This window comes from Bubalus kerabau, chromosome 2 (genome assembly GCF_029407905.1).
Source record: "Bubalus kerabau isolate K-KA32 ecotype Philippines breed swamp buffalo chromosome 2, PCC_UOA_SB_1v2, whole genome shotgun sequence".
In the NCBI taxonomy this organism is placed as follows: Eukaryota; Metazoa; Chordata; class Mammalia; order Artiodactyla; family Bovidae; genus Bubalus; species Bubalus kerabau.
The window spans coordinates 37,916,737-37,942,835 of record NC_073625.1 but is presented as its reverse complement, the minus strand read 5'-3'; the positions used below and the strand labels follow the sequence as shown (position 1 = coordinate 37,942,835).

General features: G+C 39.6%; 1 protein-coding gene across 3 annotated transcripts in view; it reads left to right on the top strand.

Moving 5' to 3' along the window:
- WDR17 (WD repeat domain 17) overlaps positions 1–26,099 on the top strand; it is a 71,036-nt gene that overhangs the window by 41,317 nt on the left and 3,620 nt on the right. For 2 of the 3 annotated variants that reach the window (XM_055567474.1, XM_055567473.1), the window contains 16 exons: positions 1,368–1,454; positions 4,643–4,807; positions 6,484–6,686; positions 8,087–8,236; positions 8,324–8,454; positions 8,889–9,014; positions 10,477–10,632; positions 11,536–11,600; positions 14,330–14,462; positions 14,918–15,009; positions 16,257–16,356; positions 17,259–17,398; positions 20,619–20,730; positions 23,317–23,458; positions 24,023–24,125; positions 24,976–25,077. In XM_055567474.1, the coding sequence (XP_055423449.1) occupies positions 1,368–1,454; positions 4,643–4,807; positions 6,484–6,686; positions 8,087–8,236; positions 8,324–8,454; positions 8,889–9,014; positions 10,477–10,632; positions 11,536–11,600; positions 14,330–14,462; positions 14,918–15,009; positions 16,257–16,356; positions 17,259–17,398; positions 20,619–20,730; positions 23,317–23,458; positions 24,023–24,125; positions 24,976–25,077 (2,007 nt within the window). Of the gene's footprint in view, positions 1–1,367; positions 1,455–4,642; positions 4,808–6,483; positions 6,687–8,086; positions 8,237–8,323; positions 8,455–8,888; positions 9,015–10,476; positions 10,633–11,535; positions 11,601–14,329; positions 14,463–14,917; positions 15,010–16,256; positions 16,357–17,258; positions 17,399–20,618; positions 20,731–23,316; positions 23,459–24,022; positions 24,126–24,975; positions 25,078–26,099 lie in introns of those variants that run through there. The other variant, XM_055567475.1, reaches the window with a different exon arrangement.

Below are 26,099 nucleotides of genomic sequence, written 5' to 3'. Positions count from 1 at the left end.
AAAGATGTACCTAAGGGTTTTTTTTATTAGGGGATATGTAGTTAGCTTTACCAGAGAAGGCAATGGCACCCCACTCCAGTACTCTTGCCTGGAAAATCCCATGGACGGAGGAGCCTGGTAGGCTGCAGTCCATGGGGTTGCACAGATTCGGACACGACTGAGCGACTTCACTTTCACTTTTCACTTTCATGCACTGGAGAAGGAAATGGCAACCCACTCCAGTGTTCTTGCCTGGAAAATCCCAGGGATGGGGGAGCCTGGTGGGCTGCCATCTATGGGGTCGCACAGAGTCGCCACAACTGAAGCGACTTAGCAGCAGTTAGCTTTACCATGTATTTTCAGGGCATTAACTTACTTGATAAATACCACAGTCTCACTAAACATTTGTAAGTATAGGTTACCACCACTCCCTAGTAGCCTCAAAAGTTTTGGTGGGCCTAGAAAGATCCCCTGGAGAAGGGAATGGCTGCCCACTCCGGTATTCCTGCCTGGAGAAGTCCATGGACAGTAGAGCCTGGTGGGCTATAGTCCATAGGTTCACAAAAAGTCAGACAAGACTGAACGACTAACACGTTCACTTTCACATAGGGATATTTTTAAAGGGTCTTTTCCAAAGGCTTTTAAAACTTTGCAGTACATTAATTTACACACAGCTTTGTGTTCCTAATGGAATTAATAGCCCTTGTATTATAGTCATAATATAGAAGGATGTTGTGTGCTCAGTCATGTCCGACTCTTTGCGACTCCATGGACTATGGCCCACCAGGCTCCTCTCCCCGTGGAATTTTCTAGGCAAGAATACTGGATAGGTTGCCATTTCCTACTCCAACAGTAGGGTCTTAAGCTTCATTTATTTTTGCATTAAAAATGTATGAAATGTATTTGGGGAAAAGGGCTCCTCCAGATTTCTAGTTGTATCCCTTAAAAATGTGCCATGAAAATATTATAATGACTTACATGTCTTAGACTTGGTGTAATAATATATACAACCAACACTGTAAATGAGTTGTTTTAAACATAAATTTTCAACTGTTAAATTTTGAAGCTGAAAATCTAATGCTTGTGTTTTAAAATATGTGTATTATACTATGTATTTCCTAAATAAATAAAATATTTTCTAAATAAGAAAGTATCTCCTTTAAATAGGGTTCAATGGGTTGCCATAATTAATACTATGTGATGTAAATATACTTATCATAATGATAATATCATTTACATGGTACTTTTAAATGTTCCCTATGCTTTGCAAACAAGGTCTCTACCCTAAAACACTTTTGTTTAAATTATATAGTTTTGGCTTTCTTCCTTTGAATAATGATTTTGGAATGTTGTACTTTTCTATTAACATATTAAATACTTAATTTCAGTATAATTCGAACAATTGATGGTAAAATACTACACAAATACAGACATCCAGCTGCAGTATTTGGTTGTGATTGGAGCCAAAACAACAAGTAAGTATTTTTTCCTGAAAAAAGTAATAATTATACTTAGAAGATTTTGAATAACCATAAAGTTTGATGTTATTCTCATAAGTAATATTCATCACTCTTTTTAGGTAATATTCCCCTTATCTCGTCTTGTAACTGCATGTTTAACCATCTATTTTTATTCCATGAAGTTTTTACATGATTTAGGAATAGTGATTCCTACTTTGAAACAACTTGCTGCTGCTTTAGGGAAAAGCATACAGCTCACTAATGAAAATGGAAGTCAGTCCAGTCTGAGTGTGGTTTCTGAGACATGAGGCCCTTGCTCTAACCCTCTTAGGGATCTCTGCAGTGCATTGTCCCCATGACTTTCCATTGCCTCCACGTGATGCAAATGCCATGACATGGGGTGATTTCCCAAGATGTGGAAGTTAGAATGGTTTTGAAAGGTCAACCTTGTTTAAGAGCCTGGAATTTACCATGTAAAGATCAGCTTAGATTTAAAAATTATACCTGTGGCAGATTCATTTGGATATTTGGCAAAACTAATACAATTATGTAAAGTTTAAAAATAAAATAAAATAAAAAAAAATTAATCCACATCAAACCTCCACTAAAATTGATCCTTTAAGCGACTGAACAAGAACAACAAATTGTATTTAAGAAGTCAAACTTTCTTTAAATATTGTGAAAATAATGTGAATTATGCTTTTAAAATATGCATATGAAATATTCAAACCATATTGCACTGGGTTCTGAATCAAATCACTATTATACAAAATCATGACCCTATGCATTTCCTCCAGTAAATACGGAATTTGTAACACACAATAAAGATTCTGAAGTGAGCACACAACCAGCTCCTCTGCAGTGTTGGCCATCTTGGTGACCTGAAAGTGCCAGCAACAAACCGCTGAAACCCAAATGCTTGTTCTCCTCTTTTAGACCTTATCATCCCTGAACTGTCACCTCCAGTCAGCCCTCGATTCCTGTCATAGCCTCCATCTAATTGTTCTTTTTGTAGTCACCCCCCAGCCACTGAACCAGTGACACGTGTCTATTTGGGGACTTCCACAGAAGCCTTCTAAATCAATTTCAGAGTTCACACCTGTTGTCACAACTTCCTCTGTCTGTGTTCTCCAGGTGGCTGCCAGAGTGAGCATCGAAACATGCAGATGTGAGCACAGCTCTCTGTTGCTTAAATCTCCCAGCAGTTTCCCTTTGATCTTGGAATGACATGCAGAGTCCTAGCCAGGCAGGGCTCCTCTGTGCCTTATCTCTTTCCAGGCCTCGCTACCTCTGCTTCTTAGGTCCGGCCACAGTGGCTTTCAGCTTCTTGAACCAGCCAGCTCATTTTTGCCCCAGGGCTTTTGCTCCTGTTTTCACCTGCATCTAGAATTCTACTTCCCACCCCACCCTACCCAGTCCACCCTGACCTGGGCATAAATAACTTCTCCCTATCTCTCAGCTCAGGAACCACTTCTGCAGAAAAGTCTTCCATGATAAATTTCCCCTGTAATATCATATACCTTAGGACACTTAACATCAGAAAATTAAGTTTTAGTTGTGAATTGGCTACCTCTCCCTGAGATAAGCAATGGTTCTCGATTTTTCACAGTGTATTCTTAGTAGAACACTGTGCTTCTAACCCTCACTATACCTTGAAAAAGTAGACGTGTAGTAAATACTTGTTGAACATACAAATGAGTAGAATTACCTTGTATCTGATCAACAGAATCGTTCCACATTCTTATTTCCCTCTTTTATAGGGTTAATAAGAATTTGACCATTCAGGGGGAAAAAAGATATGAATGCAGTATGCTTTGTTGGTTAAGAAAGCTTTAAAAAAAAAAGTTCTTTATACTTAACTTTTATGTTTACTGGTAAGCCTGTCTAATAAATTTCATTTTTCATTTTGACATTTCATTTTTGTTTTTAAAAATCTTTTCTAAATGTTCTAATTTCTGTATTTATATTCCACTTAGTGTCTTAGGAGATAAGTGAAAAACATCTTTAACTTATAAAAGTTTATTCATATTCCTGAATTTATAATTTGGATAGCTGTGTGTACATTTTTAAATTTTTTTTCATTTCTAAGATTTTATATCTGTGTATCTGCATATACATATATAAAATATACTCCTGTGTACATGTAAATATTTGTATTATGCAAAATAAATTTTCCCACATAGGGAAACAAGCCTGTTTATCAGTGAGCCTTGGGTGCATGTAATCTATACGTTTACAGACCAACCAGCGTGCTAGTTTAACGATTTCTGTGTTTGGACTTGTAAGCTTTAATAAATACCGCTATTATAACCGATAGGACAAAAATCAGCAGTTCGAAGTTTGGAGAAGGTTTTGATGACAATTGGGTCCAAAACGTGTAACTTCCCCTCTTTACCTTTGGGCCTGGAGACTGTTTCTGTGATGATTAATGTTCCTTGGAGAGACTGTTGTGTCCGGTTCATGATTTCACAGGTGTGCCTAGTACTTGAATTCCACTGGTACTCCAGGCATGACCACTAGGGTATAGCTAGTTGCTTAGCTTGTCTCACTCTTAAGAATAATGAGCAATGAACCTTTAAAGATCATACCCACATATTATATTTCCAAAGGAATCTTCTGGATCAGTTAAGCATCTCAAGTTGAGGAAACCACCAAAGAGAATTGGAAAATCAGGACTGTGACTGACTTACTGTCAGATGAGTCAACCCTGGTCTTCGGGGAGTTTTCTAGTACATTGCTGGGGGAAACATTGCTATTTGTACCAATACCAAAAAAAAATCTACTAGCAGTCAGGGCATGTAGTAATCGATAACTTGCGTACCAGCAATTCAGCAAATCTCAATCACTGACCATTTGGGACCCTTTACAAGTTCCAATAGTTGCAAAATATAAACGTCTGAGAAATATTCAAGTTATGAATCTGGGCATCTTGAAAAAACAAACATAGAGAAGTAAATATACCATTATCTCTCATCTGAGGGAAATAAAAAATTTACCTGATTAAAAGGGAAGCTTGAGAAGCTAACTGCACTAGAGCAGTTTCTATAAATGATGTTTTTGCTTACATCAGTTTGTAGTGTAACTTCGTGAAGGGAGCAGAGCATTCTGGTTTTAAAAAATAGTACAGTGTACATTTAAAAACGATCAGTACCAGGTATTATCAACCCTCTCATTTTTTTAATGGGCCATTGATGATGTTTCAGAGACATGATAGCCACGGGCTGTGAAGACAAAAATGTTCGTGTCTATTATGTGGCCACCAGCTCAGATCAGCCACTGAAGGTGTTCAGCGGGCACACGGAGAAAGTGTTCCATGTGAGATGGTCTCCTCTGAGGGAGGGGACTCTTTGCAGTGGCTCTGATGATGGGTATGTACTTTTGGGTTCTTGTTTCTAGTCCTGAAACTCATAAGCGTGCAGTTTTCTAGAAATGTGCTTATTTATATTATCCAACTTGTATGTGGAACTATTCTAAATATGTACTTAATAAGTAGGCAGTTAACAAGTATCTAACTGCACACATCTAAAAATTTTTCCTTTCTTAATGTCATATTCATGCTTTCTGTGTCCTTATTTGGGCTTCCCTGATGGCTCAGATGGTAAAGAATCCTCCTGCAATGCTAGAGACCTGGGTTCATTCCTGGATTGGGAAAATCCCCTGGAGGAGGTTATTGTGTTCGCTGTAGATGCTTATTTCTATCTTACTAAGAACAGAGTTAACAGAAATGAAAATTGTAGAAGGGTCTGGGGAAAATGTCTGAAACAGTAAATCTTTGTAAAATATAGAGAAGAGTTTATAATGTTCTCATATCTAATTGGAAAACAGCTGTACTCTGTTTTCATTAAGAATGAAATAAAAGATGATTATATGTGTTAGCGTGAAGAGAAGATATTTTAGAAATGAGAATGATTTAACATTTTTTTCTAGGTTTGTGAAAGTTTCTGAAATCTTGTCTGTATTTTATATCCAGACGTATTTGCATAGTTTGGGCTATTTGAATAGGAGATAAATTTAGGTAAGAAAAGTCTTACTTTGTGCTAGTAAAAGTTGTAATAGTAGCCACATTATCCTGTCCTAGTATAAAAGAGAAGAAGAAAAGTTTTTTTTTTTATATAAAGCGGAAAGAGATATATGCCTTAAATAAAAATGTGATGTATCTTCTAATGGTATAATATAACCTTTGGAGTATCAATATTTTGATATTTTCAGGTTGATATAAATCTGTAACTAAAAGATAATTATGAGTTATCCAAGCAGAGTTGGCATCTGGAGGTCTTAAATTGATTTTGAGTTAAAATTTTACTTCAGTAATATTTGTATTCTACAGTCAGTAAACTCCAGTAATATTATGCATCCATTTGTATTTAAATTTTGTACTTGATCTGAGAGTGATTCCACAGACTAAGAAACTTATTTTACTGACATAAACATGAACTGTTTACTGTGTTGATAAAAGCATAGAGCTCTGTAATGACCTAGAGGGGTGGGATGGGGGCCTGGGAGGCTCAAGAGGGAGGGTGTATATATATACATATCGCTGATTCACTTTGTTGTACAGCAGAAACTAACACAGCATTGAAAAGTCATGATCCTGCAATAAAGTCTTTTTTAAGAAGCATAGATAGGAATTGATTTTTCAAATAATATCCATCATCATATATGCTATATTTTCATGATACAAATAGTCTGAGTGCATTTAAATGATTGTATACATGTTGTTAGTCATATTTTTTTCTTTGCCTTTATCTGCTCTGGATAATTTAAGAAAGCAATTTTTCCGGACATATAAATTGTGAAATCATATATGTAGTATCAGTAGTAAATGACCAGCAAAAGTAAAGAAGAAATATTGTAATAGCCTGGCTCTAGCCCAACTAATTATTCATTCTTTCTGCTGTGGAGAATCAACATATCTTTAAAGATAAACTGCTTTTTCAGTATGCTAAGAAATAATCACTAACAATATACGCTCCATTAAAAATATATTGACCCTTTAGATAAATTATAAGTTGAATGGTATTTATGTATAATATTCTGTTTTCAGTTCTGTTCGAATCTGGGATTACACTCAAGATGCATGCATAAATATTCTTAGTGGACACACGGCACCTGTGAGGGGACTGATGTGGAATACTGAGATCCCATACCTGCTAATATCTGGCAGCTGGGACTATACTATAAAAGTGTGGGACACACGAGAAGGAATATGTTTGGATACTGTGTGTGATCACGGTGCAGATGTATATGGTAAAGTGTTTTTCATGTACTTCTAAACTTTGCTGTATTAATGATTCAGTTTCTGAGAAATACAGTATTTTTGAAGAAATCTTAACAGTGTTTCATTTTGAAATAAGACTTACCTTATTGGAAAGTATGCATTCAAGAAGTTTACTCTTTTGATAGCAGAATGCACGGAAGAAAATAGAAAACACCCCCAGAAAAGATTAGGAGATAGCTGTTGTTAGCACTGTGGTGTCCCTGTCTCTGCAGAGAAGCACACCACCCCCCCCACACACACACACCCTTGCACATATTCACCTGTGAGGCTTGGGTTTTTCTCACTTTCTATCACCCCAACAGTAAGTTGTAAAACAGGAAATCAGTCATAACTTAGTTATGACTTACCTAGCCATTCCTTTACCTCTATTCTTGGATATTTAGGGCAGTGTTTTATTTTTTAATATAGTACAAAGTTTTGTAGTATAAATGAGTTGGGAATGGAAAATCAGATTTCTTATCTTTTGCACATCACTTTGCTCTCATTTGTAGCACCCAAACATGGATGGGGTTAAGTAGTTGAATTACCAATGCAAAATGATAATTGAGGGAAGGTAACCCTAACTAATGCACTCCAGTATTCTTGCCTGAAGGATCCCATGGACAGAGGAGCCTGGCGGGCTATAGTCCATGGGGTCATGGAAGAGTCGGACGTGACTGAGTGACTGAGTACACACACACAACCCTAATCTAGTCGTTTGTGCCCATATGCTTGACCCCAGGGCCTTTCAGTTACTGCAGTGCAGGACTGAGGATGGGACAGAGCCCCACTGGTGGACGTTCTAAAGTGCAAGGTTCTCAAATCTTTCTTTATCTTGTAATGAGAACAGCCAGCCAGCCAGCCATTAACTCACAGATCACTGTGTGTTCCATTGATATGACTGTCACTTTGCTGATACACCAACTGAAATGCAACTTCAACATTTTCATCCAGGACCACCTGCTTTCTAATAATTATTCAACCCTGTATTCCTGTCTACAGAAGATGCTGAGTACTTTTTTGTTTTAAACATCCGTGTATCATTTACAGCCAAGACAGAAAAGTTATTTAGAACATTTCTTCATAACTTCAGTTCTGAGGAAGTAGGGTTTCCCTGGTGTTTCAGAAGGTAAAAGAATCTGCCTGCCATGCAGGAGACCTGGGTTTCATCTCAGGGTTGGGAAGATCTCCTGGAGAAGACAATGGCAACCCGCTCCAGTATTCTTGCCTGTAGAATCCCGCGGACAGGGGAGCCCGGCAGGCTACTGTCCACGGGGTCACAAAGAGTCAGATACAACTGAGCGACTAACACTTCTCACACTTAGGAAGTACATATAAATACATTTTTTTCAGTGCTTCCTTTAGTAAATGGCTTTATTTCTTCCACCAGGTTTAACATGCCACCCACGCCGCCCCTTCACAATGGCCTCATGCTCCCGGGACTCTACAGTGAGACTCTGGTCATTAACGCCATTAATCACTCCTTTACAAATAAATATTCTGGCAGACAGATCCTGGGAAGAAATCATCGGGAACACAGGTATTGAAACTCTGCACGTATTAGACCTTGTTTCTAAATATGGTTTGATAAGCGCGCTTTTCTCATTAGGTTGTGTCCCTTCTCCAGATTCTGCCATAGAGCAGGGCGCGCCCCCTCTGCTCTGCGGCAAAGTGTCAAGAGATATCAAACAGGAGATAGAGAAGCTAAGTGGAAACCTTCGTATGAAAAAACTCAGATGGTTTTCAGAATGTTTATCTGTAAGTATTGTAAGAATTAAATGTGAAAATTTCCCCTTTAGCCAAAAAGAGTCATGACGACTTTTTGTCATGAAGTTCACATCTTTACTTGTGTTGTCCCAGTGTAAGAAAGCAAGTGGAAACCAGAACCTGTAAGTAAGGTAGGAATCTCCCTGGTGGTCCATGATTAAGACTGCATGTCCCAATACAGGGGTCTGGCTTTGATCCCTAGTCAGGAAACTAAGACCACCCTGCATGAAGCTTGGTGTGTGGTCAAAAACACAAATAAAAATAAAGAGACACAGATTTCTTTTTTAAAAAATCAACAATAAGGGAAATATTGTTTTGTTAATTTCTCAAGTTTTATATGCCTGCATCGTATTTTTAAAGATGCAAAATGCTCTGAAGTTTTTACTTCATGTTATGTCTTTGGGTGTCCTGTATCAACTTTTTAGCCTCCAGGTGGCAGTGACAATTTATGGAACTTAGTTGCAGTGATAAAAGGGCAAGATGATAGCTTACTTCCTCAGAACTACTGCAAAGGAATAATGCACTTGAAGCATCTGATTAAATTCAGAACGGTAAGTAGCATATGCGATTGTGCTGTGCTAAAACAAAAATTACTTTTGCTTTTTTGTCATTAAAATATGAAAATTATTTTAATGTATATAATTAGAGTGGATAGGCTAAAATAAATGAACACTAAAGAGACAAATCTTCAATAAAAATTGATCATGATAGTATGAGTTATTTGGGAGCAGACTAAGGCAGTCATGATCTCCACAGAGTGAATCTCATGAAATTCTTCAGACGTCACTTGGAAGATCCTTGAAATGCTTTACCTTTACCCTATTACCAGATGATCATGTGTGTGATTTTTGTCTCAGAGGCCTGCTAGGCTGTCTTCTGGGATATAAAAATGATCATATCTTATCCTTTCATGGATTTCAGTACACCTTGTACATGAAGTGATATGCAATGTCAATAGCAAACCAGTCCTGGGATGAGAAAGAAGAAGCTTTTATATTTGAAGTATCAGTGGTTGACTTAACCACTGACTTGACCATGGGGAGCACTGTGCCAAGGGTGTGGATTTGATGGTGTAAGAAACAGTCATTTCCATAAAGAAGTACTTCTTCGATTCAGTCAGTTCAGTTCGGTTGCTCAGTTATGTCTGACTCTTTGCGACCCCATGGACTGCAGCATGCCAGGCCTCCCTGTCCATCACCAACTCCTGGAGTTTACTCATGTCCATTGAGTCAGTGATGCCATCCAACCATCTCATCCTCTGTCGTCCCCTTCTCCTCCCGCCTGCAGTGTTTCCCAGCATCAGGGTCTTTTCCAATGAGTCAGCTCTTCACATGAAGTGGCCAAAGTACTGGAGTTTCAGCTTCAACATCAGTCCTTCCAATGAACACCCAGGACTGATCTCCTTTAGGATGGATTGGTTGGATCTCCTTGCAGTCCAAGGGACTCTCAAGAGTCTTCTCTAGTACCACAGTTCAAAAGCATCACTTCTTTGGCCCTAAGGTTTCTTTATGTCCAACTCTTAGGTCCATACATGACTACTGGAAAAACCATAGCCTTGACTAGATGGACCTTTGTTGGCAAAGTAATGTCTCTGCTTTGATTACAAGCACCTAATGACTATAACAGTTACCTTTGGCACTATAGAAGCCAACGAGAGTGAGCCAGTAATTTTTAGGTTTTTATTAAAATCCTTTATATATTTTTTTTCCACCAGTCATATACTTCTTTATCACTCACTACCTCTTGACCTCTGGATTTCTGGTGAGTTTTAAGAAAAATCAGAGTCAGCCTCTTCCCACCAGCACCAGCCACATCCAAACCCCACTGTCTACCGTAACAAAATATTACGTTTAAAGAAGTATTATACTTTATGGACAAAAAGCAGTGATTTTTAAAAAATATTTAATTTCCAGCTCTGTATGTTTATAAAGTGTGTATCCATATGATGCTTTTATAAGTATCACTAGCTTTTGTGTAACAAAATTCAGGAAATTTCATTTTCTTCATACCCAGTCTGAAGCCCAAGAACTCACCACAGTGAAGATGTCTAAGTTTGGTGGTGGTATTGGTGTCCCAACCAAAGAGGAAAGACTGAAGGAAGCTGCCCAGATACACTTGCGACTGGGACAGATTCAGAGATACTGTGAGCTGATGGTTGAACTTGGAGAGGTAATGGCCTGTTAAAGCAAAATCAAAAGAGTTTAACACAGTATTCATAAATACTCAATTTCCAGCTTGTCTTTCTCCAGGTCTGGTTGGTCCTCTGCTCACCTGATATCAAGGGTGTGCCTCAGAGCAGGAGCTATTGCAGTGAGATCCCGGGGAGCAGTATCAGCGTTGTTATCAATAGATACATCATTAGATATGCATTTCCTACCCAGACAACAGGATCGGGAGCTCCAGGGATGGAGCCCAACACGGGTGCTTTTCTAAGCAAGCCCTGGAGAAAAAAATGGCAGCCCAGTCCAGTATTCTTGCTGGGGAAATCCCATGGTCAGAGGAGCCTGGCGGGCTACAGCCCATGGGGTTGCAAGAGTCAGACATGACACAGCGTACATACACACACACACACACACACACACACACACACACACACACCAGCTTCTCCTCACACAGCCTTGCCTTTGAGAACCACTGCCTAAGCCTGGAGTCTTTAATTCCTAAAAAAAATCTATGTTGGCTAATTTGCTTCCTTTGGACTCCCCTAACACTTTGTCCATCCCACACTGCCCCAGAGAAGTGTCTTCTCTGAGGGTCAGCTGCTGAAGAGTGCTCCTCTGGCACGTCCCAGTCTTTAGGGAGCACAGAATAAGCAAAATAGAGTTCTCCAAAAAGGTTAGGATGGATCCATCCTATTATAATTGAGAACGTTGGTTGCCTTCTGGAGGTGGGTGGTGGCTGAAATAGAGCCAAGCAGAGGTGTGGCTCCTTTCCCACCATCTGAGAGCGGCTTTCCTGAGTGTATTCAGCTTAAAAACTTACATTATATATTTGAGTTCATTTAAAATAAATGTCTGTTAAGAATTAGACCACACTCCAAATGGGTCTGTTTCTGCTTTTTTCCCGTTCTAGTGGGACAAAGCCCTGTCAGTTGCGCCAAGTGTGTCTGTGAAATACTGGAAGAAGCTGATGCAGAGGTGAGGCGGACCATCTGTGCCCAGATGGACGTTTAACATTTTGTTAAAATGGAAACAACATGTACATATGCTAGTAGCCCTTGGGATTTCTTACTTTCCCATTGTTTTAAATGATAACTGAATTTTGTATCTCCTGATACAATAAATTAAACGAATCGGTTATAAGTCATTTTGGCATTTTTGTATTTGACCTGACATCTGATAAGAACAGTGGTGGAAGGCGAGTTTCCCCATGTTGATAGAGGAAAGGACGGATCAGTCAACATGCTCACTGCTTAATGTATCGCAGTTGAAATGTATGGATGTCAAGTAGTGCTGATGGTAAAGACGTTTTACCACTGGTTACCTGGATGTCCTTGACTGGAATGCAGAAAACAAGATTTTTTTCTGAGGAGTATTGGTTTACTAGAGCTGCCATAACAAAGGACCACAGAATGTTTCAAACCACAGAAATGTGTTCTCTCCCGATTCTGGAGGTTCTGAAGGCTAGAGATCCACTATCAAGCTGTCGCCAGGGTTGCTTTCTCTTGGAGGTTTCAAGAAGGAATCAGGTCCACTCTTCTCCACTGGCTTCTGGTGGTTACAGCCCTTGGCACTTCGGTGGCCCCCTTATCTTCACATGCATTATCCCCCATGTGTCTCTGAGTCCACATTTCCCCCTTTTGAACGAGGATACTAGTCATATCAGATTTAGAGTTTACTCTAATCTAGTATAACCCTCTTAATTTAACTATTTCAGCGAAGACCCAATTTCCAAATAAAGTCACGTTCACTTTAAAGAATTAGCCTGCAATGCAGTAGACACAGGCTCTATCCCTGGGTCGGGAAGATCCCTTGGAGGAGGGCATGGCAACCCACTCCAGTATTCTTGCCTGGGAAATCCCATGGACAGAGGAGCCTGGTGGGCTGCAGGCCATAGGGTTGCAAAGAATTGGACACGACTGAAGAGGCTAAGCACGCACACGGGTTAGGGCTTCCACGGCTCTTTTGATGGCGGTGAGGGGGACGCATTCCAACGCATAACATAAGACTATTCTCTATCCTGTTCTGTTCATTCAGTCCACAAATATTTAGTCCTCACTATGTGCCAGTTACTGACGAGTACTGTTTAGTGAGTAATTACCTTGTTTCTGGCATTAAAAATGAAGCATTTGGTTTTTGTTGCATAGTTTAGAAAAAATTCAGCTGTGACTCACAAGTACCAATAAAATCAATCAGAGACTAATCATGAAATCCAGGTGGATTAACACATTAACCAAGGGAAAGGGGACCGTTTCCAGCAACTACTCTCCCCAAATAAGTGAAGCAATAGGCTGGCTCCAGCCCTCAGACTGCAGGCTCCTTATCCTAAGCTCTAAGAATCCTGAGTGATTCTCAGTTCATGTACCCTCACCAGACAATTGTAAAGTCCTTGCTCCCACTGAGACCTTAATAAAGTCAAGTTAGCAGAGGATATTTATGTCACAGAACAATTTTGTTTCAACCCGCCTGATTTTCTCTACTCCTTAGTTCACATGGTGGCCAGAAAATCATCTCCCTTCAACTTCCAAGTTTATGTTTTATGCAAATGGTTGCATTTGCACAGATTGAAAGGCAGTCTCTGAGTCCAACTTGTAAATGTCCAGGAAGAGAGTGTTTCTTAACAGTTGTAACAGGGAAGTCAGAGTCAGATGGTGAAAGCCTTGTTGGGAAAAACCCTAGGAACTGAAGACTGTTAACAGTGATCTGTTAGTTGCTCAGTCATGTCGAACTCTGCAAACCTGTGGCTGTAGCCTGCCAGGCTCCTCCCTCCGTGGGATTCTCCAGGCAAGAATACTGGAGTGGGTTGCCATTTCCTTCTCCAGGGCATCTTGCCGACTCAAGGATCGAACCCAGGTCTCCTGCATTGCAGGTAGATTCTTTACCATCTGAGCCACCAGGGAAGGCAGACCATATGAAAAGTGTCTATTGCACCCTCCCAGAGGTTGGCAATTAAAATGTAGTTTAATGCAAATGCCAGCATAGATTAAATATGCCAAGTTAGTTTTCAACAAAACCTAGGTTAAACATTAAGAGTGGAGTTAATGAGGTTGGTCGTTGAGAAAGTGGGACCAAAAACAGGAAAAGAGAAACAGACAGACAGTGATGGATACAGAGAGAGAGAGAGAGACAGTCAGACATATGTATCCTCCATAATCTCCAAACTCAGGTACCCTCTCCCCCCTCAAATATCTGGAACATTTTTCTTTGAACTACCCTGCTTGGGGCACTAACAATGTTTTGCATTTTACTATCAATATCTGTGTTCTTGAATTATCCTTTTTCATGATTTTAGCCTGCTTGCGTTTAAAGTTTGTCCGTTCATTACAGTGCCATTAAGACATTTAAAATTCTCTGTCTTTAATAAAGTAGACATTAATCCAGTTGAGAGTAGATATTCCATCAAACGTATCTAGGCAACAACTTATTTTCAGAAAAATATATTCCTCACTTTAGTAGATAAGCTATATTGATTTAAGACCTGTTCAGTGCCTTTAAAATAGGAAAATCTGCAATGTTTTATGGAAGAAACAAGTGCCTATCGTATTGTTTCAGAAAACTTTTATCCTCCAGTAATGATGTGATTATAAAGCTAAGTCTTTGTGAATGCTGATCAAATTTTAGATATTTTCAGCATTTCAGAAAATCTGAGTGCAGCTGAGAACCTTGAAATTAGTATTTCGTAAAAAACATTGTTGTTGCTTTATTAGGAGAGCTGATCAGTTAATCCAGGAAGATAAGGATGATGTCATTCCATACTGCATAGCCATTGGTGATGTGAAAAAATTGGTCCATTTTTTTATGTCAAGAGGTCAGCTTAAAGAAGCTCTGCTTGTTGCACAGGTAAAAACATGTAATTTACATGGGCTGCACAGCTTTGTGGGGGCATGTTTGGGAGGGGGTGGTCATGTTCACGTCATTGATAAAATCATAGGTGCATTGGCTTCTGCCTGTATCCCGGCCTTCTTTCCTGGACATTTCCATCACCCTGCCTTTGCTCTGATCACTCTGAGTTTCTTTTAGATCTTTAAACAGGCAAGCATCTCTGAATTCTGATCTGGTCTATTTTGCCGAACATTGTATACAGTTGAACAACTCTTTCAAGTAGACTTGATGCTTCATGTTGATACAGTGTAATTTATGGGGTTTTTTTTGTTTGTTTTCCAAATTCTAAGGGTATCTCCAAATTGTAGTATAAATTTCAAACATGGTTTGAATATACTTTGTTCAAAATAATTTTCTGAAGTTGATCTATTATTAACAGCCAAAGATTAACCAAAGATTGCATTAAATTCCAGGCTGCTTGTGAGGGAAATATGCAGACCTTCCATGTTTCGACAGCCAAAGGACCTTCTTTTTCTGATGATATCTACAAGGAAGACTTTAACGAGTGAGTGACTCATCCTTTGCTTGGAGTCAATATTTTTGTGGCTGGTTTCCCTTTAGTTTTTGAGATCATCCTTCCTTGTACACAGAGCGCTTGGCTGTCCCGTGTCCTCAACTGCATTTCTCACCACAGTCTCGTTTCATGACAGCATCTGCCCCTGGATGAGGAGGGAAAAGTCAGGCACGTAGACACAGCCTGCACACATCTTACATAGCTTCCAGAAAAGCAAACTGCATTTCAGTACAGTAATTGCATATAAAGCACCTAAATCCTTGAAAATCTGATCAAACCTGCTGGGGAAGAGAGACAGTGAAAATAAAATGCTATTTGTGAATGTTTCACCATAGACTCGGTGTGGATAGCATCTCCCTGACATCATTCACAACCCGGTGTTAGCGTTAGTCTAGAATAACATCCGGGCCTCTTGACACATACGCACTAGTATATATAAAACATAACTGATAAGGACCGACTGTATAGCACAGGGAACTTTACTCAATACTCTGTAATGACCTATACGGGAAAAGAATCTAAGGAAGGGTGGGTGTATGTATGTGCTTTGCTATACAGAAGAAACTACACGACGTTATAAATCAACTGTAATCCAGTAAGCTTTTTTTTTTTTAATCTAAAAAAAAAAATAAAATACTTACGTTTTTAAAAGGAATAAAAATTAGGATTCTCCAGCCTTTTGATCATTTTCAAATCTAATAATCTGCCTTTCTTCTCTTTGCTCCTATCATTGCTCCAGAAAATAGGATATTTAAACTTTTAGGACACTTATCAAGTGAAAAATGATCACAAAATGTTGAGCGTATTAAGACTGACATATTCCTTCCTGGTCCTTTGCTGCTATCCCCTGCCATTTCTAAACTTGGCATTTAATGATCTATTAGCAACATACACTGCCCCTGTTCCCATCTCCACATAAATTTTCCACCTATAATTCTTTTCATATTAATTGCCCCCATAGCTGAGGCATAAATTATTCAGTGTAGGATAGGAAATTCTTAAAATTAGGCTTTTCTGAAAAGAGGAAAAATTGGGAGAGGGAGGTGTTTCGTCAGCTCATCTACCAAGAAAGACTGCTTTCCTGATTTTTACCCCCAAATCAATCTCTATACCTAAACCAAGGATATACATTTAAATCTTGTTTGAGCCCTTAATCAGCTTATTATAAAAGAGCATGCATTTACTTTTATGATGGAGTCCTTGTGTTTCCATTGAATATGTATGCTTCTTCTTCCTAGACTCCTGCAGGAAGCCTGCAGAGAGCTGGCAGAATGGTATTTTCAGGATGGCCGAGCAGTTCTAGCCGCCTGTTGCCACCTGGCTGTGGACAATATTGAGGTACATTTCAGGGTGGCTCATGTGTGTCATAATGTTTGAGAGGGAAAGATGGTGACTTTCTGTGTAAGATCTGGTTTTGCATGCTTTCTGAGCCTGAGCAATTCCATACTCAATAAACACAGGTTAACTCTGCAGATTATGAAATCTTTTATTCACCTATTTTAAAATTTTTATCACAAGATACATATTTGTGACAGTCTTACTCTAAGTTTTTATCATATATGAGAAGCACTAATGTGGTGAAGGGAAAAATCACTGGCCTGGAACTCAGAATATCTGACTTTTGAAAGCAGTTGTTTTTATAAACACTTTAGTATGTTCTTCACAAGTTATGTTTTTAAATTATTTTTCATTCAATCCACTAATGTCATGGGAAAACCATTAAGTAAAGATATCGGTTCTATTTTGCATGTGTCCTTAGATATATTGGCTGTAAGGGATAATTGATAATCACTGTACACTATTGAGGAAGATTCTAAGAATTTACTTTGTCTGATGGACTGAAGGACATGTTGAGGCTATTTCAGACAGACCATTGTTATTAATTCCAAAAATTTAAGCAAAGTTCAAAACTCTTAAATTATAAAAGTTAGTCTATGTCCCTTTATCAGCTTTCCCACCTGAAAATTGTAGTTGCCCTTGCCTAAGTACCCAGTGGGCTTCCCTGGTGGCTCAGATGGTAAAGAATCTGCCTGCAATTTGGGGGACCTGGGTTCAGTCCCTGGGTCGGGAATATCCCCTGGAGAAGGGACAAGTACATTATAGAAATATTACACTCACCATCTTATAAGAATAATTGGCTATAGGTTAATACAACTTGATCTACTTTGTGAGCTTGGCGGGGAGTAATGATCCTGCTGATCACCTGTGAAACTGAAGTCGTTATTTTCTCATTGAGCAAGCTGGCTATGGCGTACCTGATTCGTGGAAACGAGCTGGAGCTGGCTGTGTGTGTGGGCACTGTGCTGGGAGAGCCCGCAGCACCCGCAACCCACTATGCCCTGGAGTTACTGGCGAGGAAGTGCATGATGATCCCAGCGTGGTGAGCATTTTTCTTTTCTAATGGGGAATGTGATTGCTCGACAGTATTATGTTATTAATAGTTTCTGCTGTACAGGGAAGTGAATCGGCTACATGTCTACATACATACTCTCCCTCTTGGACCCCCCTCCCACCCAGCCCCGTCCCAGCACCCCTCTAGGTCATCACAGAGCCCTGAGCTGAGCTCCCTGTGTTACACAGCAGCCTCCCACTCGCAATCTGTTTTATGCGTGGTGGTGTGTATGCATCAGTGCTGCTCTTTCAGTTAGTCCCAGCCTTTCCTTCCCCTGCTGTGTCCCCAAGTCCTTTCTCTATGTCTTTGTTGGGCTCCTGCCCTGGAAATAGGTTCATCTGTATCACTTTTCTATATTCCATATATATGCATTAAAATATGTGATGTTTGTTTTTCTCTTTCTAACTTACTTCACTGTGTATGACAGACTAGATCCAGCCACATCATCACAAATGACCTGATTTCACTCCTTTTTATGTCTGAGTAATAGTCCATTATATTTATATATATATATATATATGTACATATATATATATATGTATATGGTGAGCATTTCTAAAGTTAAAGAATAGTTTCCTAGTGATAAAATGCATTTTTTAAAAAGCTGCATGTGATATTTTTAAAATGCAATATTTTAAAAATATCACATTTAAAGATATTGCATTTTTAAATGTCTCCTTTGAAAATAAAAGATAAGATTGTGAAGGAAATGGTGCTATGAACGTGAATTAATAGTAAGAACTACTGTGAGCATATAATGAAATCTACTGTCACTTATTCTGAAGTAACCCGGTTCTAATTTGTGAGATTTCAAGCACATAAAGCATCATGAAACAATAGACATGCACTTTCTAAGATTATTAGGACCACACATTCCCACATTGTAAATACTGCATATCTACACTCATTCTGGCTGGCACTTGTGTATTAGTTAGAGGTTTAGAAAATAAAGTCCCTTTTCTAGTGGAGAGTGATAACAAAGATGGTATGACTGTACACTTGGAACCAACTTGGGTGATGCTTTAAGACAACAGTCTCCAACCTTTTGGCACCAGGGACCAGTTTCGTGGAAGACAATTTTTCCACACACCGGAAGTGGGGAGATGGTTTTGGGATGATTGAAGCATACTACATTTATTATGCACTTTATTTCTATTATTATCACATCAGCTCCACCTCAGATCATCAGGCGTTAGATCCCGGAGGTTGGGGAGCTCTGCTTTTCAGAGTTAAACCTGGGAAAGACCTGGGGAGGCTGGAGCTCAGAGCTGTTCTCCCTTGTGCCTCAGAGCCTGCTTCCTAGGGCAGACCGTGCTTCATTGTGGATGACGGAGATGGTCCTGTCCATCAACAGGGGCTTGTTGAATAAAGATGATTTTAGACTTCTACCTTCTCTTTCCCCAAAATACTTAGAACCTTGAGAGATTTTAAATAAGCTTGCTTGTCAGGACTTCACTTCTCCGCATTGCCTGCACACATACCCCCAGTCTGAACAGTGGATAATGCAGACGCCACTGCTGAATGGTACAGAGGACGATGATGGTGACGATCACAGCTAAGGACACTGCTGTCCCTGCATATGCAATTCACTGGATGCTCGACAGTAGCATAAGTTTACTGAGACTTATTGGTCTCAGTAAATTTTATGACCAAAACTAAAAGTTACATAAATTGGCTTTACAGTTTGTACACTTAGCTACTGTCTTAGTGTAAAATACCACAGACTGGGTAGCCTGTAAACAAGAGAGATGTATTATTCACGGTTCTGGAGAGAGAGAAGTTCAAGATAAACTGGCAGATTTGGTGTCTGATAAGAGCAGGCTTCCTGGTTCTTACTGGCTGGTTTTGCTGTGCTCACATGGAGAAAAGGGTTAGGAAACTCTCTGTGGCCTCCTTTATCAGGGCACTAACCCTTTTCCTCAGGGCTCTGCACTACAACCTCCCAAAGACTCTTACCTCTTAATACCACCACATTGAGGGTTAGATGTCAACCTAGGGCTTTTGGGGGAACTCAGACATTCAGCTGACTACAGCTAAGTCAGAAAGAGAACAGAGCTTCCCAGTCTTTCCTGTTGGGTCTGGGGGCTTCAGAGTGAATCGATAATCTTAGAGTTACTCTAAAATTGACCCATATCTCACAGTGATGTAAGAGCTCCCTCCCCCTGTAGAACTGAGTGGTACCCCACCGTCAGCATCAGATGTGAATGCATCTTAACACTGACCGGCCTCCCGAGGACCCAGTTCTCTACTGCCTCAAACCCAACCGGAAGCATGAGGTCTAACTCAGACACTTACCCACAAAGGTGACTGACTCTATGCTAGAAGCCAGCATCTCATTCAAATAAAATGTGATTACTTCTTTCTAAAAATTGAAAACGGAGCAAACTATAGATATTAAATTTTGAAGAGGATTAAAGATCTTTCATCTGAGTATACATCCTGTGTTGCGTGCATGCTTGGTTGTTCAGTCGTGTCTGACTCTGCAACCCCACGGCCTGTAGCCCACCAGGTTCCTCTGTCCATGGGATTCTCCAGACAAGAATACTGGAATGGGCTGCCATGCCCTCCTCCAGGGGATCTTCTCGACCCAGGAACTGAACCCATGTCTCCTGTGGCTCCTGCATTGCAGGCAGTCTTTACTGCTGAGCCACAGAGGATGCTTTTAATAGAAAGCAAACTTGTTTCTTCTTAACTCCCTTCAAGAGCCCTTCCTTTATGCAGCCATATATATGTGTACCAGAAACCAGGATCAAGTGCGTACACTGAAATACATGGACCAGGCTTACCTCCAGGTGAAGTGTATAATCCTCGTGGCTATTAGTAGAGCTCCACAAATTTAAAACACAGTTATTAAGATAGCTGCATTATCTTAAGAGAATATGCTTGTATAAACCAAGAACACTTCTTTTTTGCTTTTACACTTACTAGTAAAAGTTCACCTTTTCTTGGCTTTCATCACATATTCATGATATTCAAATTTATTTTCTTTTTAGCTTTCCATCGGTTGGATACAGGTATTACCTAGTTTTCCTTCATGCCCTTTGGTTTCTGTAATCCACGTTTAGAGGAATTTCAGAATTAAGTAGGAAATCAGTACTCTTTATGTAAATAGAAAGGCACAAGAGATTCTCCTTCCTTTGAAAGAGTTCTAAAACATTGTTTCTCAGTTTTTTCCTCATTGACGTTTCCCCTTTTGTCATGTGAATAGGGATTTGGCAGCTGACCTTCTCCTCATGACTCCTGACAGTGAACTACAGTTAGTAAAACTCTGTGCTTTCTACCCAGGGTGTACTGAAGAGAGAAACGATCTCCATGAGAAGGTATGCTAGCGATACTCATTGTTCCCATTTGGAATGCCATGCTGTGATTTCGTTAGTTTTAGGTTTGGTCAAATAGAAATTCTTGCAGAGAAACAAACATATGATCCTTTCAGGATCCTCTTATAAAGACAGCAAAAATTATAACAGTAACAAAAAACATTGAATTTCTACTGTATTTTGAGGGCTGTTCTAAATGTTCACATCTGTTGGCTATTGACTCAAGTCCCACAAAACTGTGAAAAGCAGGGCATACTGTTCCTAATTTATAAAGAAAGTGAACTCAGAGAAGGTAAGGAACTTGCCATAATTGGTTAATGTTGAAATGAGAGTGTCAACACATGTAACGGCCCATCGCAAGCCCTTTGCATCTTTAGGTACCCCCTCCCAGAGAATCCCATGGACAGAGAAGCCTGGTGGGGTACGGTCCATAGAGTCGCAGAGAGTGAGAAACAACTGAAGTGACTTAGCATCTACACATGCATGCTGACTTTTAAAAAATAGGATCTTGAAAAGAATTACTGAAGTATAATGAAATTTGCATGCTTATTCTAAAGTGCTTTTTATAAATGCTCCATTACAGAATATAGGAATCTATCAAGATTACATACAAAAGTGATCAAAATATTCAGCAATAAGGAGATTGTATTAATTATGGTACATTTCTATATGTCAGTGCTGTTAATCTGTTAAAAAATGATGAAGTTCTGTTTTTATTGATGGATGGCTGTAGAACAGTAAAATAAAAAGCAGATTATTAAACCATGTACACACGTGATTTTCATTTTGAAAATCATCTGTGTACATAGTTTTATAACAGTGTTCACCTGCTCCTTTTATCATACATTCTAAAAGGGTATAATTGGACTCTTGGATTAGACTTCATTAATAACTCTTTAGAAAGACTAGTTAATATGTATAAATGTGTTACTAACTCTGGAGAATTTCACAAGACTAAAAATCCATATATATATGTGTGTGTGTGTGTGTGTGTGTGTATTATATTCGGCCACAATGCACAGCTTGGGGGATCTCAGTTCCCCAACCAGGGATTGAACCCAGGGCCACAGTAGTAAACGCCTGGAATCCACTAGGCTACCAAGCAACTCCTCTAAAACTTATACTTAAATATTAAGTTATATAGCTTTGAGAATTTTAAGATAGGGTAAGAACTACAGGAATGAAGGGTAAGAACTACAGGAATGATCAACCTGCTGTTATCATATTCTGTCAGAATGAAATCTCAGTGGGGACCATTAATTCCCTCTACTCTCTGAGCATATATCAAAGTGAAGAAACGTTTTTTCTGTCTAACCAGGCACAGTTCCTGCCATATAGTAGTTGCTCAACAAATAACTGGCTTTCAGGGAATACAGATGGGGAACGTTAGATGAAATGTCACATACACATGAGCACTTGTAATTTAGTTTGTAAATTTTTCGAGAGGTTGAGGGGTCTAAAATATTCCATTTGGGACTTCCCTGGTGATCCAGTGGCCAAGACTCCATGCTCCCAATACAGGAGGCCCGGGCTTGATCCCTGGTCAGGGAACTAGATCCCACAGGCCACAGCTGAGACCTGCCCGGCACAGCCAAATAAATCAATATTTTTTAAACAGCAAAAAATATGAAACTGTTGAATAAATGCATTAATAAATAAACAATCTTAGTAACTTAAGGGGATTTTAAAAAAAGAGAAGGGATGAGAGTGACAAATCTCAAAGGAGATAGTTGACCTTGTGGATGAACCACATCACCTTCCGTCACGACACAGATGTTTCTGCAGCAGAAGCTGCATCACAGTGTTTGCAAAGATTAGTGAGACAGGGCAGTAAGCTGTGTAGCCTCACTAAGAAGCAAACCAGCACACTCTTAACATCTGTGCTTCAAAAATCATGAACATATCAGAAGTTTACATAAAAGGTAAATTAATCTCCACCCACGTTTTGGAAGCAGAACTTCCATGAAGGAAGAGTAGATTCTCAGTTTTAACAGAAAAATTATTTGAAAAAACGTTGCTTTGCATTTTGCAGTAATATAATTTCATAGGCTCAAATCTCCACTTCGTGGCATTTCAGAATGTCAAAGCTAAAACACAAAGCTATAAAGAGCTTGTCCTTTTTTTGCCTTCCTGCTCAAAATAAAGTTGCTGTGTCTCAAGGTCAAGTGAAAGTTAGGTACCGTGTAGAGGACACATAAGCATTACCTTTTGTGTTTTCTACATTTAATGTAATTTTTGATACTGGTGAGTATATTTGTTCTAAAATAACTAATTTCAGCATTCCTGCTAAATGACATTTGTGGGTATTAATCCCATTATCACAATCAGGACAATTTTCTTCCACCTTTTTTATTGTGTGTTTAAAAGTATTGACTCATTAGATAATATCATATTTATTGTTATTAGATCTTAAAGACATTAACATAAATGTCTGCTCCCAGTACAGATTATTTTTTTACATCTATTTTCAGCAACTTTAATTAGAGAAACATACCAGGTATATTGGAAATATTTAGTACTTATATTAATACTATTGCTTTTATTCCTATAAATATTAGTAGCATTGTCATCAAACCAATTCTTTTCTAGTGCAAGCTACCCACAGTAGAAGAATGTATGCAGTTAGCTGAGACAGCCCATGCTGATGGCAAAATATTTGAAACTATAAAGTATTACTTGCTAAGTCAAGAACCTGAAAAAGCCCTTCCTATTGGTATTGACTTCATCAAAGGTATGTATTTAGTTGGTAGTATAATTTAAAATCTACTCTTTTATTTGGTATTTTCATTTGTATTGATTTTGAAAAAGGGCTTAAAAATCAAGTGCTGCTGCTGCTGCTGCTGCGTCACTTCAGTCGTGTCCGACTCTGTGCGACCCCATAGGCAGCAGCCCACCAGGCTCCCCCATCCCTGGGATTCTCTGGGCAAGAACACTGGAGTGGGTTGCCAGTTCCTTCTCCAATGCATGAAAGTGAAAAGTGAAAGTGAAGTCGCTCAGTCGTGTCCGACTCTTAGCGACCCCATGGACTGCAGCCCACCAGGCTCCTCCGTCCATGGGATTTTCCAGGCAAGAGTACTGGCGTGGGGTGCCATCACCTTCTCTGAAAATCAAGTACTAGCCATCCTGAATTTAAAAATGAAAGAGATTGCTGATGGTTTGGTATTGGGACCTGACTGGGATCTAGAAAATAAAGAGGTAGATGGCGTTGACCAGAAAAGAATCAGTCACAAAAGTTAAAATTTGAATGAACAAGTTTTAATCCTTTTATTTAGAGACGCTGGTTTTATTTTGCCAGAACACATCAGTAGTTCAGATTGGACTTTGGACACCATTTACCCCGTTCTTGACCTGTTGAGTTATATTCGTACTGAAAAACTGGCCTTGCATACATGTACTGAGTGAGTACTTTTCCCCCAAAATACGTAACCAAACTTATACAATGTTTCAAAATGGCTGTATTGTTTTTGGTGTTCAGATGAAGAAATAAGATATCTTGGACAGATAGGTGCATATGTAGAAAAATTACATTTTGTTTTATCCTTAAATAAAAACAGAGAGGTCACTTTGAAACCTAAGATAAATCTTACTGGCCCCATTTCCTAATATCGTGTGTGTGTGTGTGTGTGTCTGTGTCTGTCTGTCTGTACACAAAGACACACACAGACACACCTGGTTCAAACAGGGCTACTTCAGAGCTTTGGGGTGATTTTGGACCACATGTCCCCAGTGGTCTGTGTAGTGGTCATAGCTCTTAAAAATCCATGTACACAAAGCATACTAGGTTGGGCAAAGAAGTGAAAGTGCTAGAAAGTAAAAAAATAGACACCGTCCTTGAATTCAGATATCATTTAAGGACACTGTTGCCCATGTAGCTAAAGTCCCGAGAACCATGTATATTTCTTAGCGAGGCTTTAGGCTGCTTTTGGTGCAATGCCACATGGGAAAACTGGTGCAGCAGCCTGTGACACTTTGGCAGGAGTCGCAGGGACCGACGGGAGAGAGGAAAACAAGAAGACAAGAGTTCAATATTATTCAAAGACCTTTATTTTAAAATACGATTTGTATTATTTGGTATATGTCTGAATAGGAGTTAACTGATGAATAAAACATCTTTACACTTAGAAAATTTTCTAAGCATATTTTGCTATGGTACTCATCAAAATGAGACACAAGTTCAATAACTATATAAGAGCAATGTTCTGTACCTCAGATAATAGAATTTTTAAAAATAAATATATTCTCTTCTAGAGCTCGAAATGAGTTGCTGATATTATGTGGGTATGTTGGCGCGTTACTGGCTATCAGAAGGCAGTATCAGAGCATCGTTCCAGCACTGTATGAGTACACGAGGTAAAAACAGTTTTTCTCTGATTAAGACATTAGAGAAGTGAGTGCCTTTCACTGAGACGGTTAGCGACTTAAGTGCATTGTAGAGGCAACAAATACATTTTGTACATGTCCATTTATTTACTAAGCATGTGCTTCATGATAAAGCAGCAGTAAGTGATACAAATTAACAGTGAGTGAAAGTGAAAGTATTAGTCACTCAGTTATGTCCAGCTCTTTACAACCCCATGGACTGTAGCCTGTCAGGCTCCTCTGTGCATGGGATTCTCCAGGCAAGAACACTGGAGTGGGTTGCCATTCCCTTCTCCAGGGGACCTTCCTGACCCAGGATCAAACCTGGATCCTCCTGCATTGCAGGCAGATTCTTTACCATCTGGGCAGATTCCATCAAGGATCTGGATTCTTCCCTTCTTTCAACTCTGACATCCTTGGCTTCCTTCCTCCTGCCTGAGTGGCCTGGAGTTACCCGCTAGCTTCTTTCCCTCTGTGTATCGTGCCTGCACTTGAAGTGGGAAGGGGAGGTGAGGGTGACCGGATGGAGACCACAGAGGGCAGGAGCCTCTGACTCTGGAAGGAAGTCTTCATGCTGTGTGCCTGCAGCCCACTGGCCAGGACTGTGTAATCCACTTTTAAAAGAAGATGAGAAACTGTGTATTTCAAGCTTGCCCATCTTCACAGTAGAGAAATGCAAAGTAAAGAGGTCGGTCAGTGGCAGATACTCCCTATTTCATATTTTATATTCAGATATAACCTACCTGCCAAACTCCTGTGTTTTCAGGACAGCTTGCTGAACTTAACCCTCATGCATAAAACTTGTCGTACTCAAAAATAAAACTCAGTGCCTTGTCCCCCCAAAATACCATCTCTAGAGTAGGTGACTCCTAAAGATGCTGCGAGTCTGTGGTGAAGCAGTTATTCTGAGTTTCCTTCCTGTGGGCACGGGGTTCTGAGAGAAATGGAGCTCTCTCCTTCCCGACTTACCCTGTCGTCGAGGTGGAGGGCTGTGTTACTGTGGGCCTGCGCCT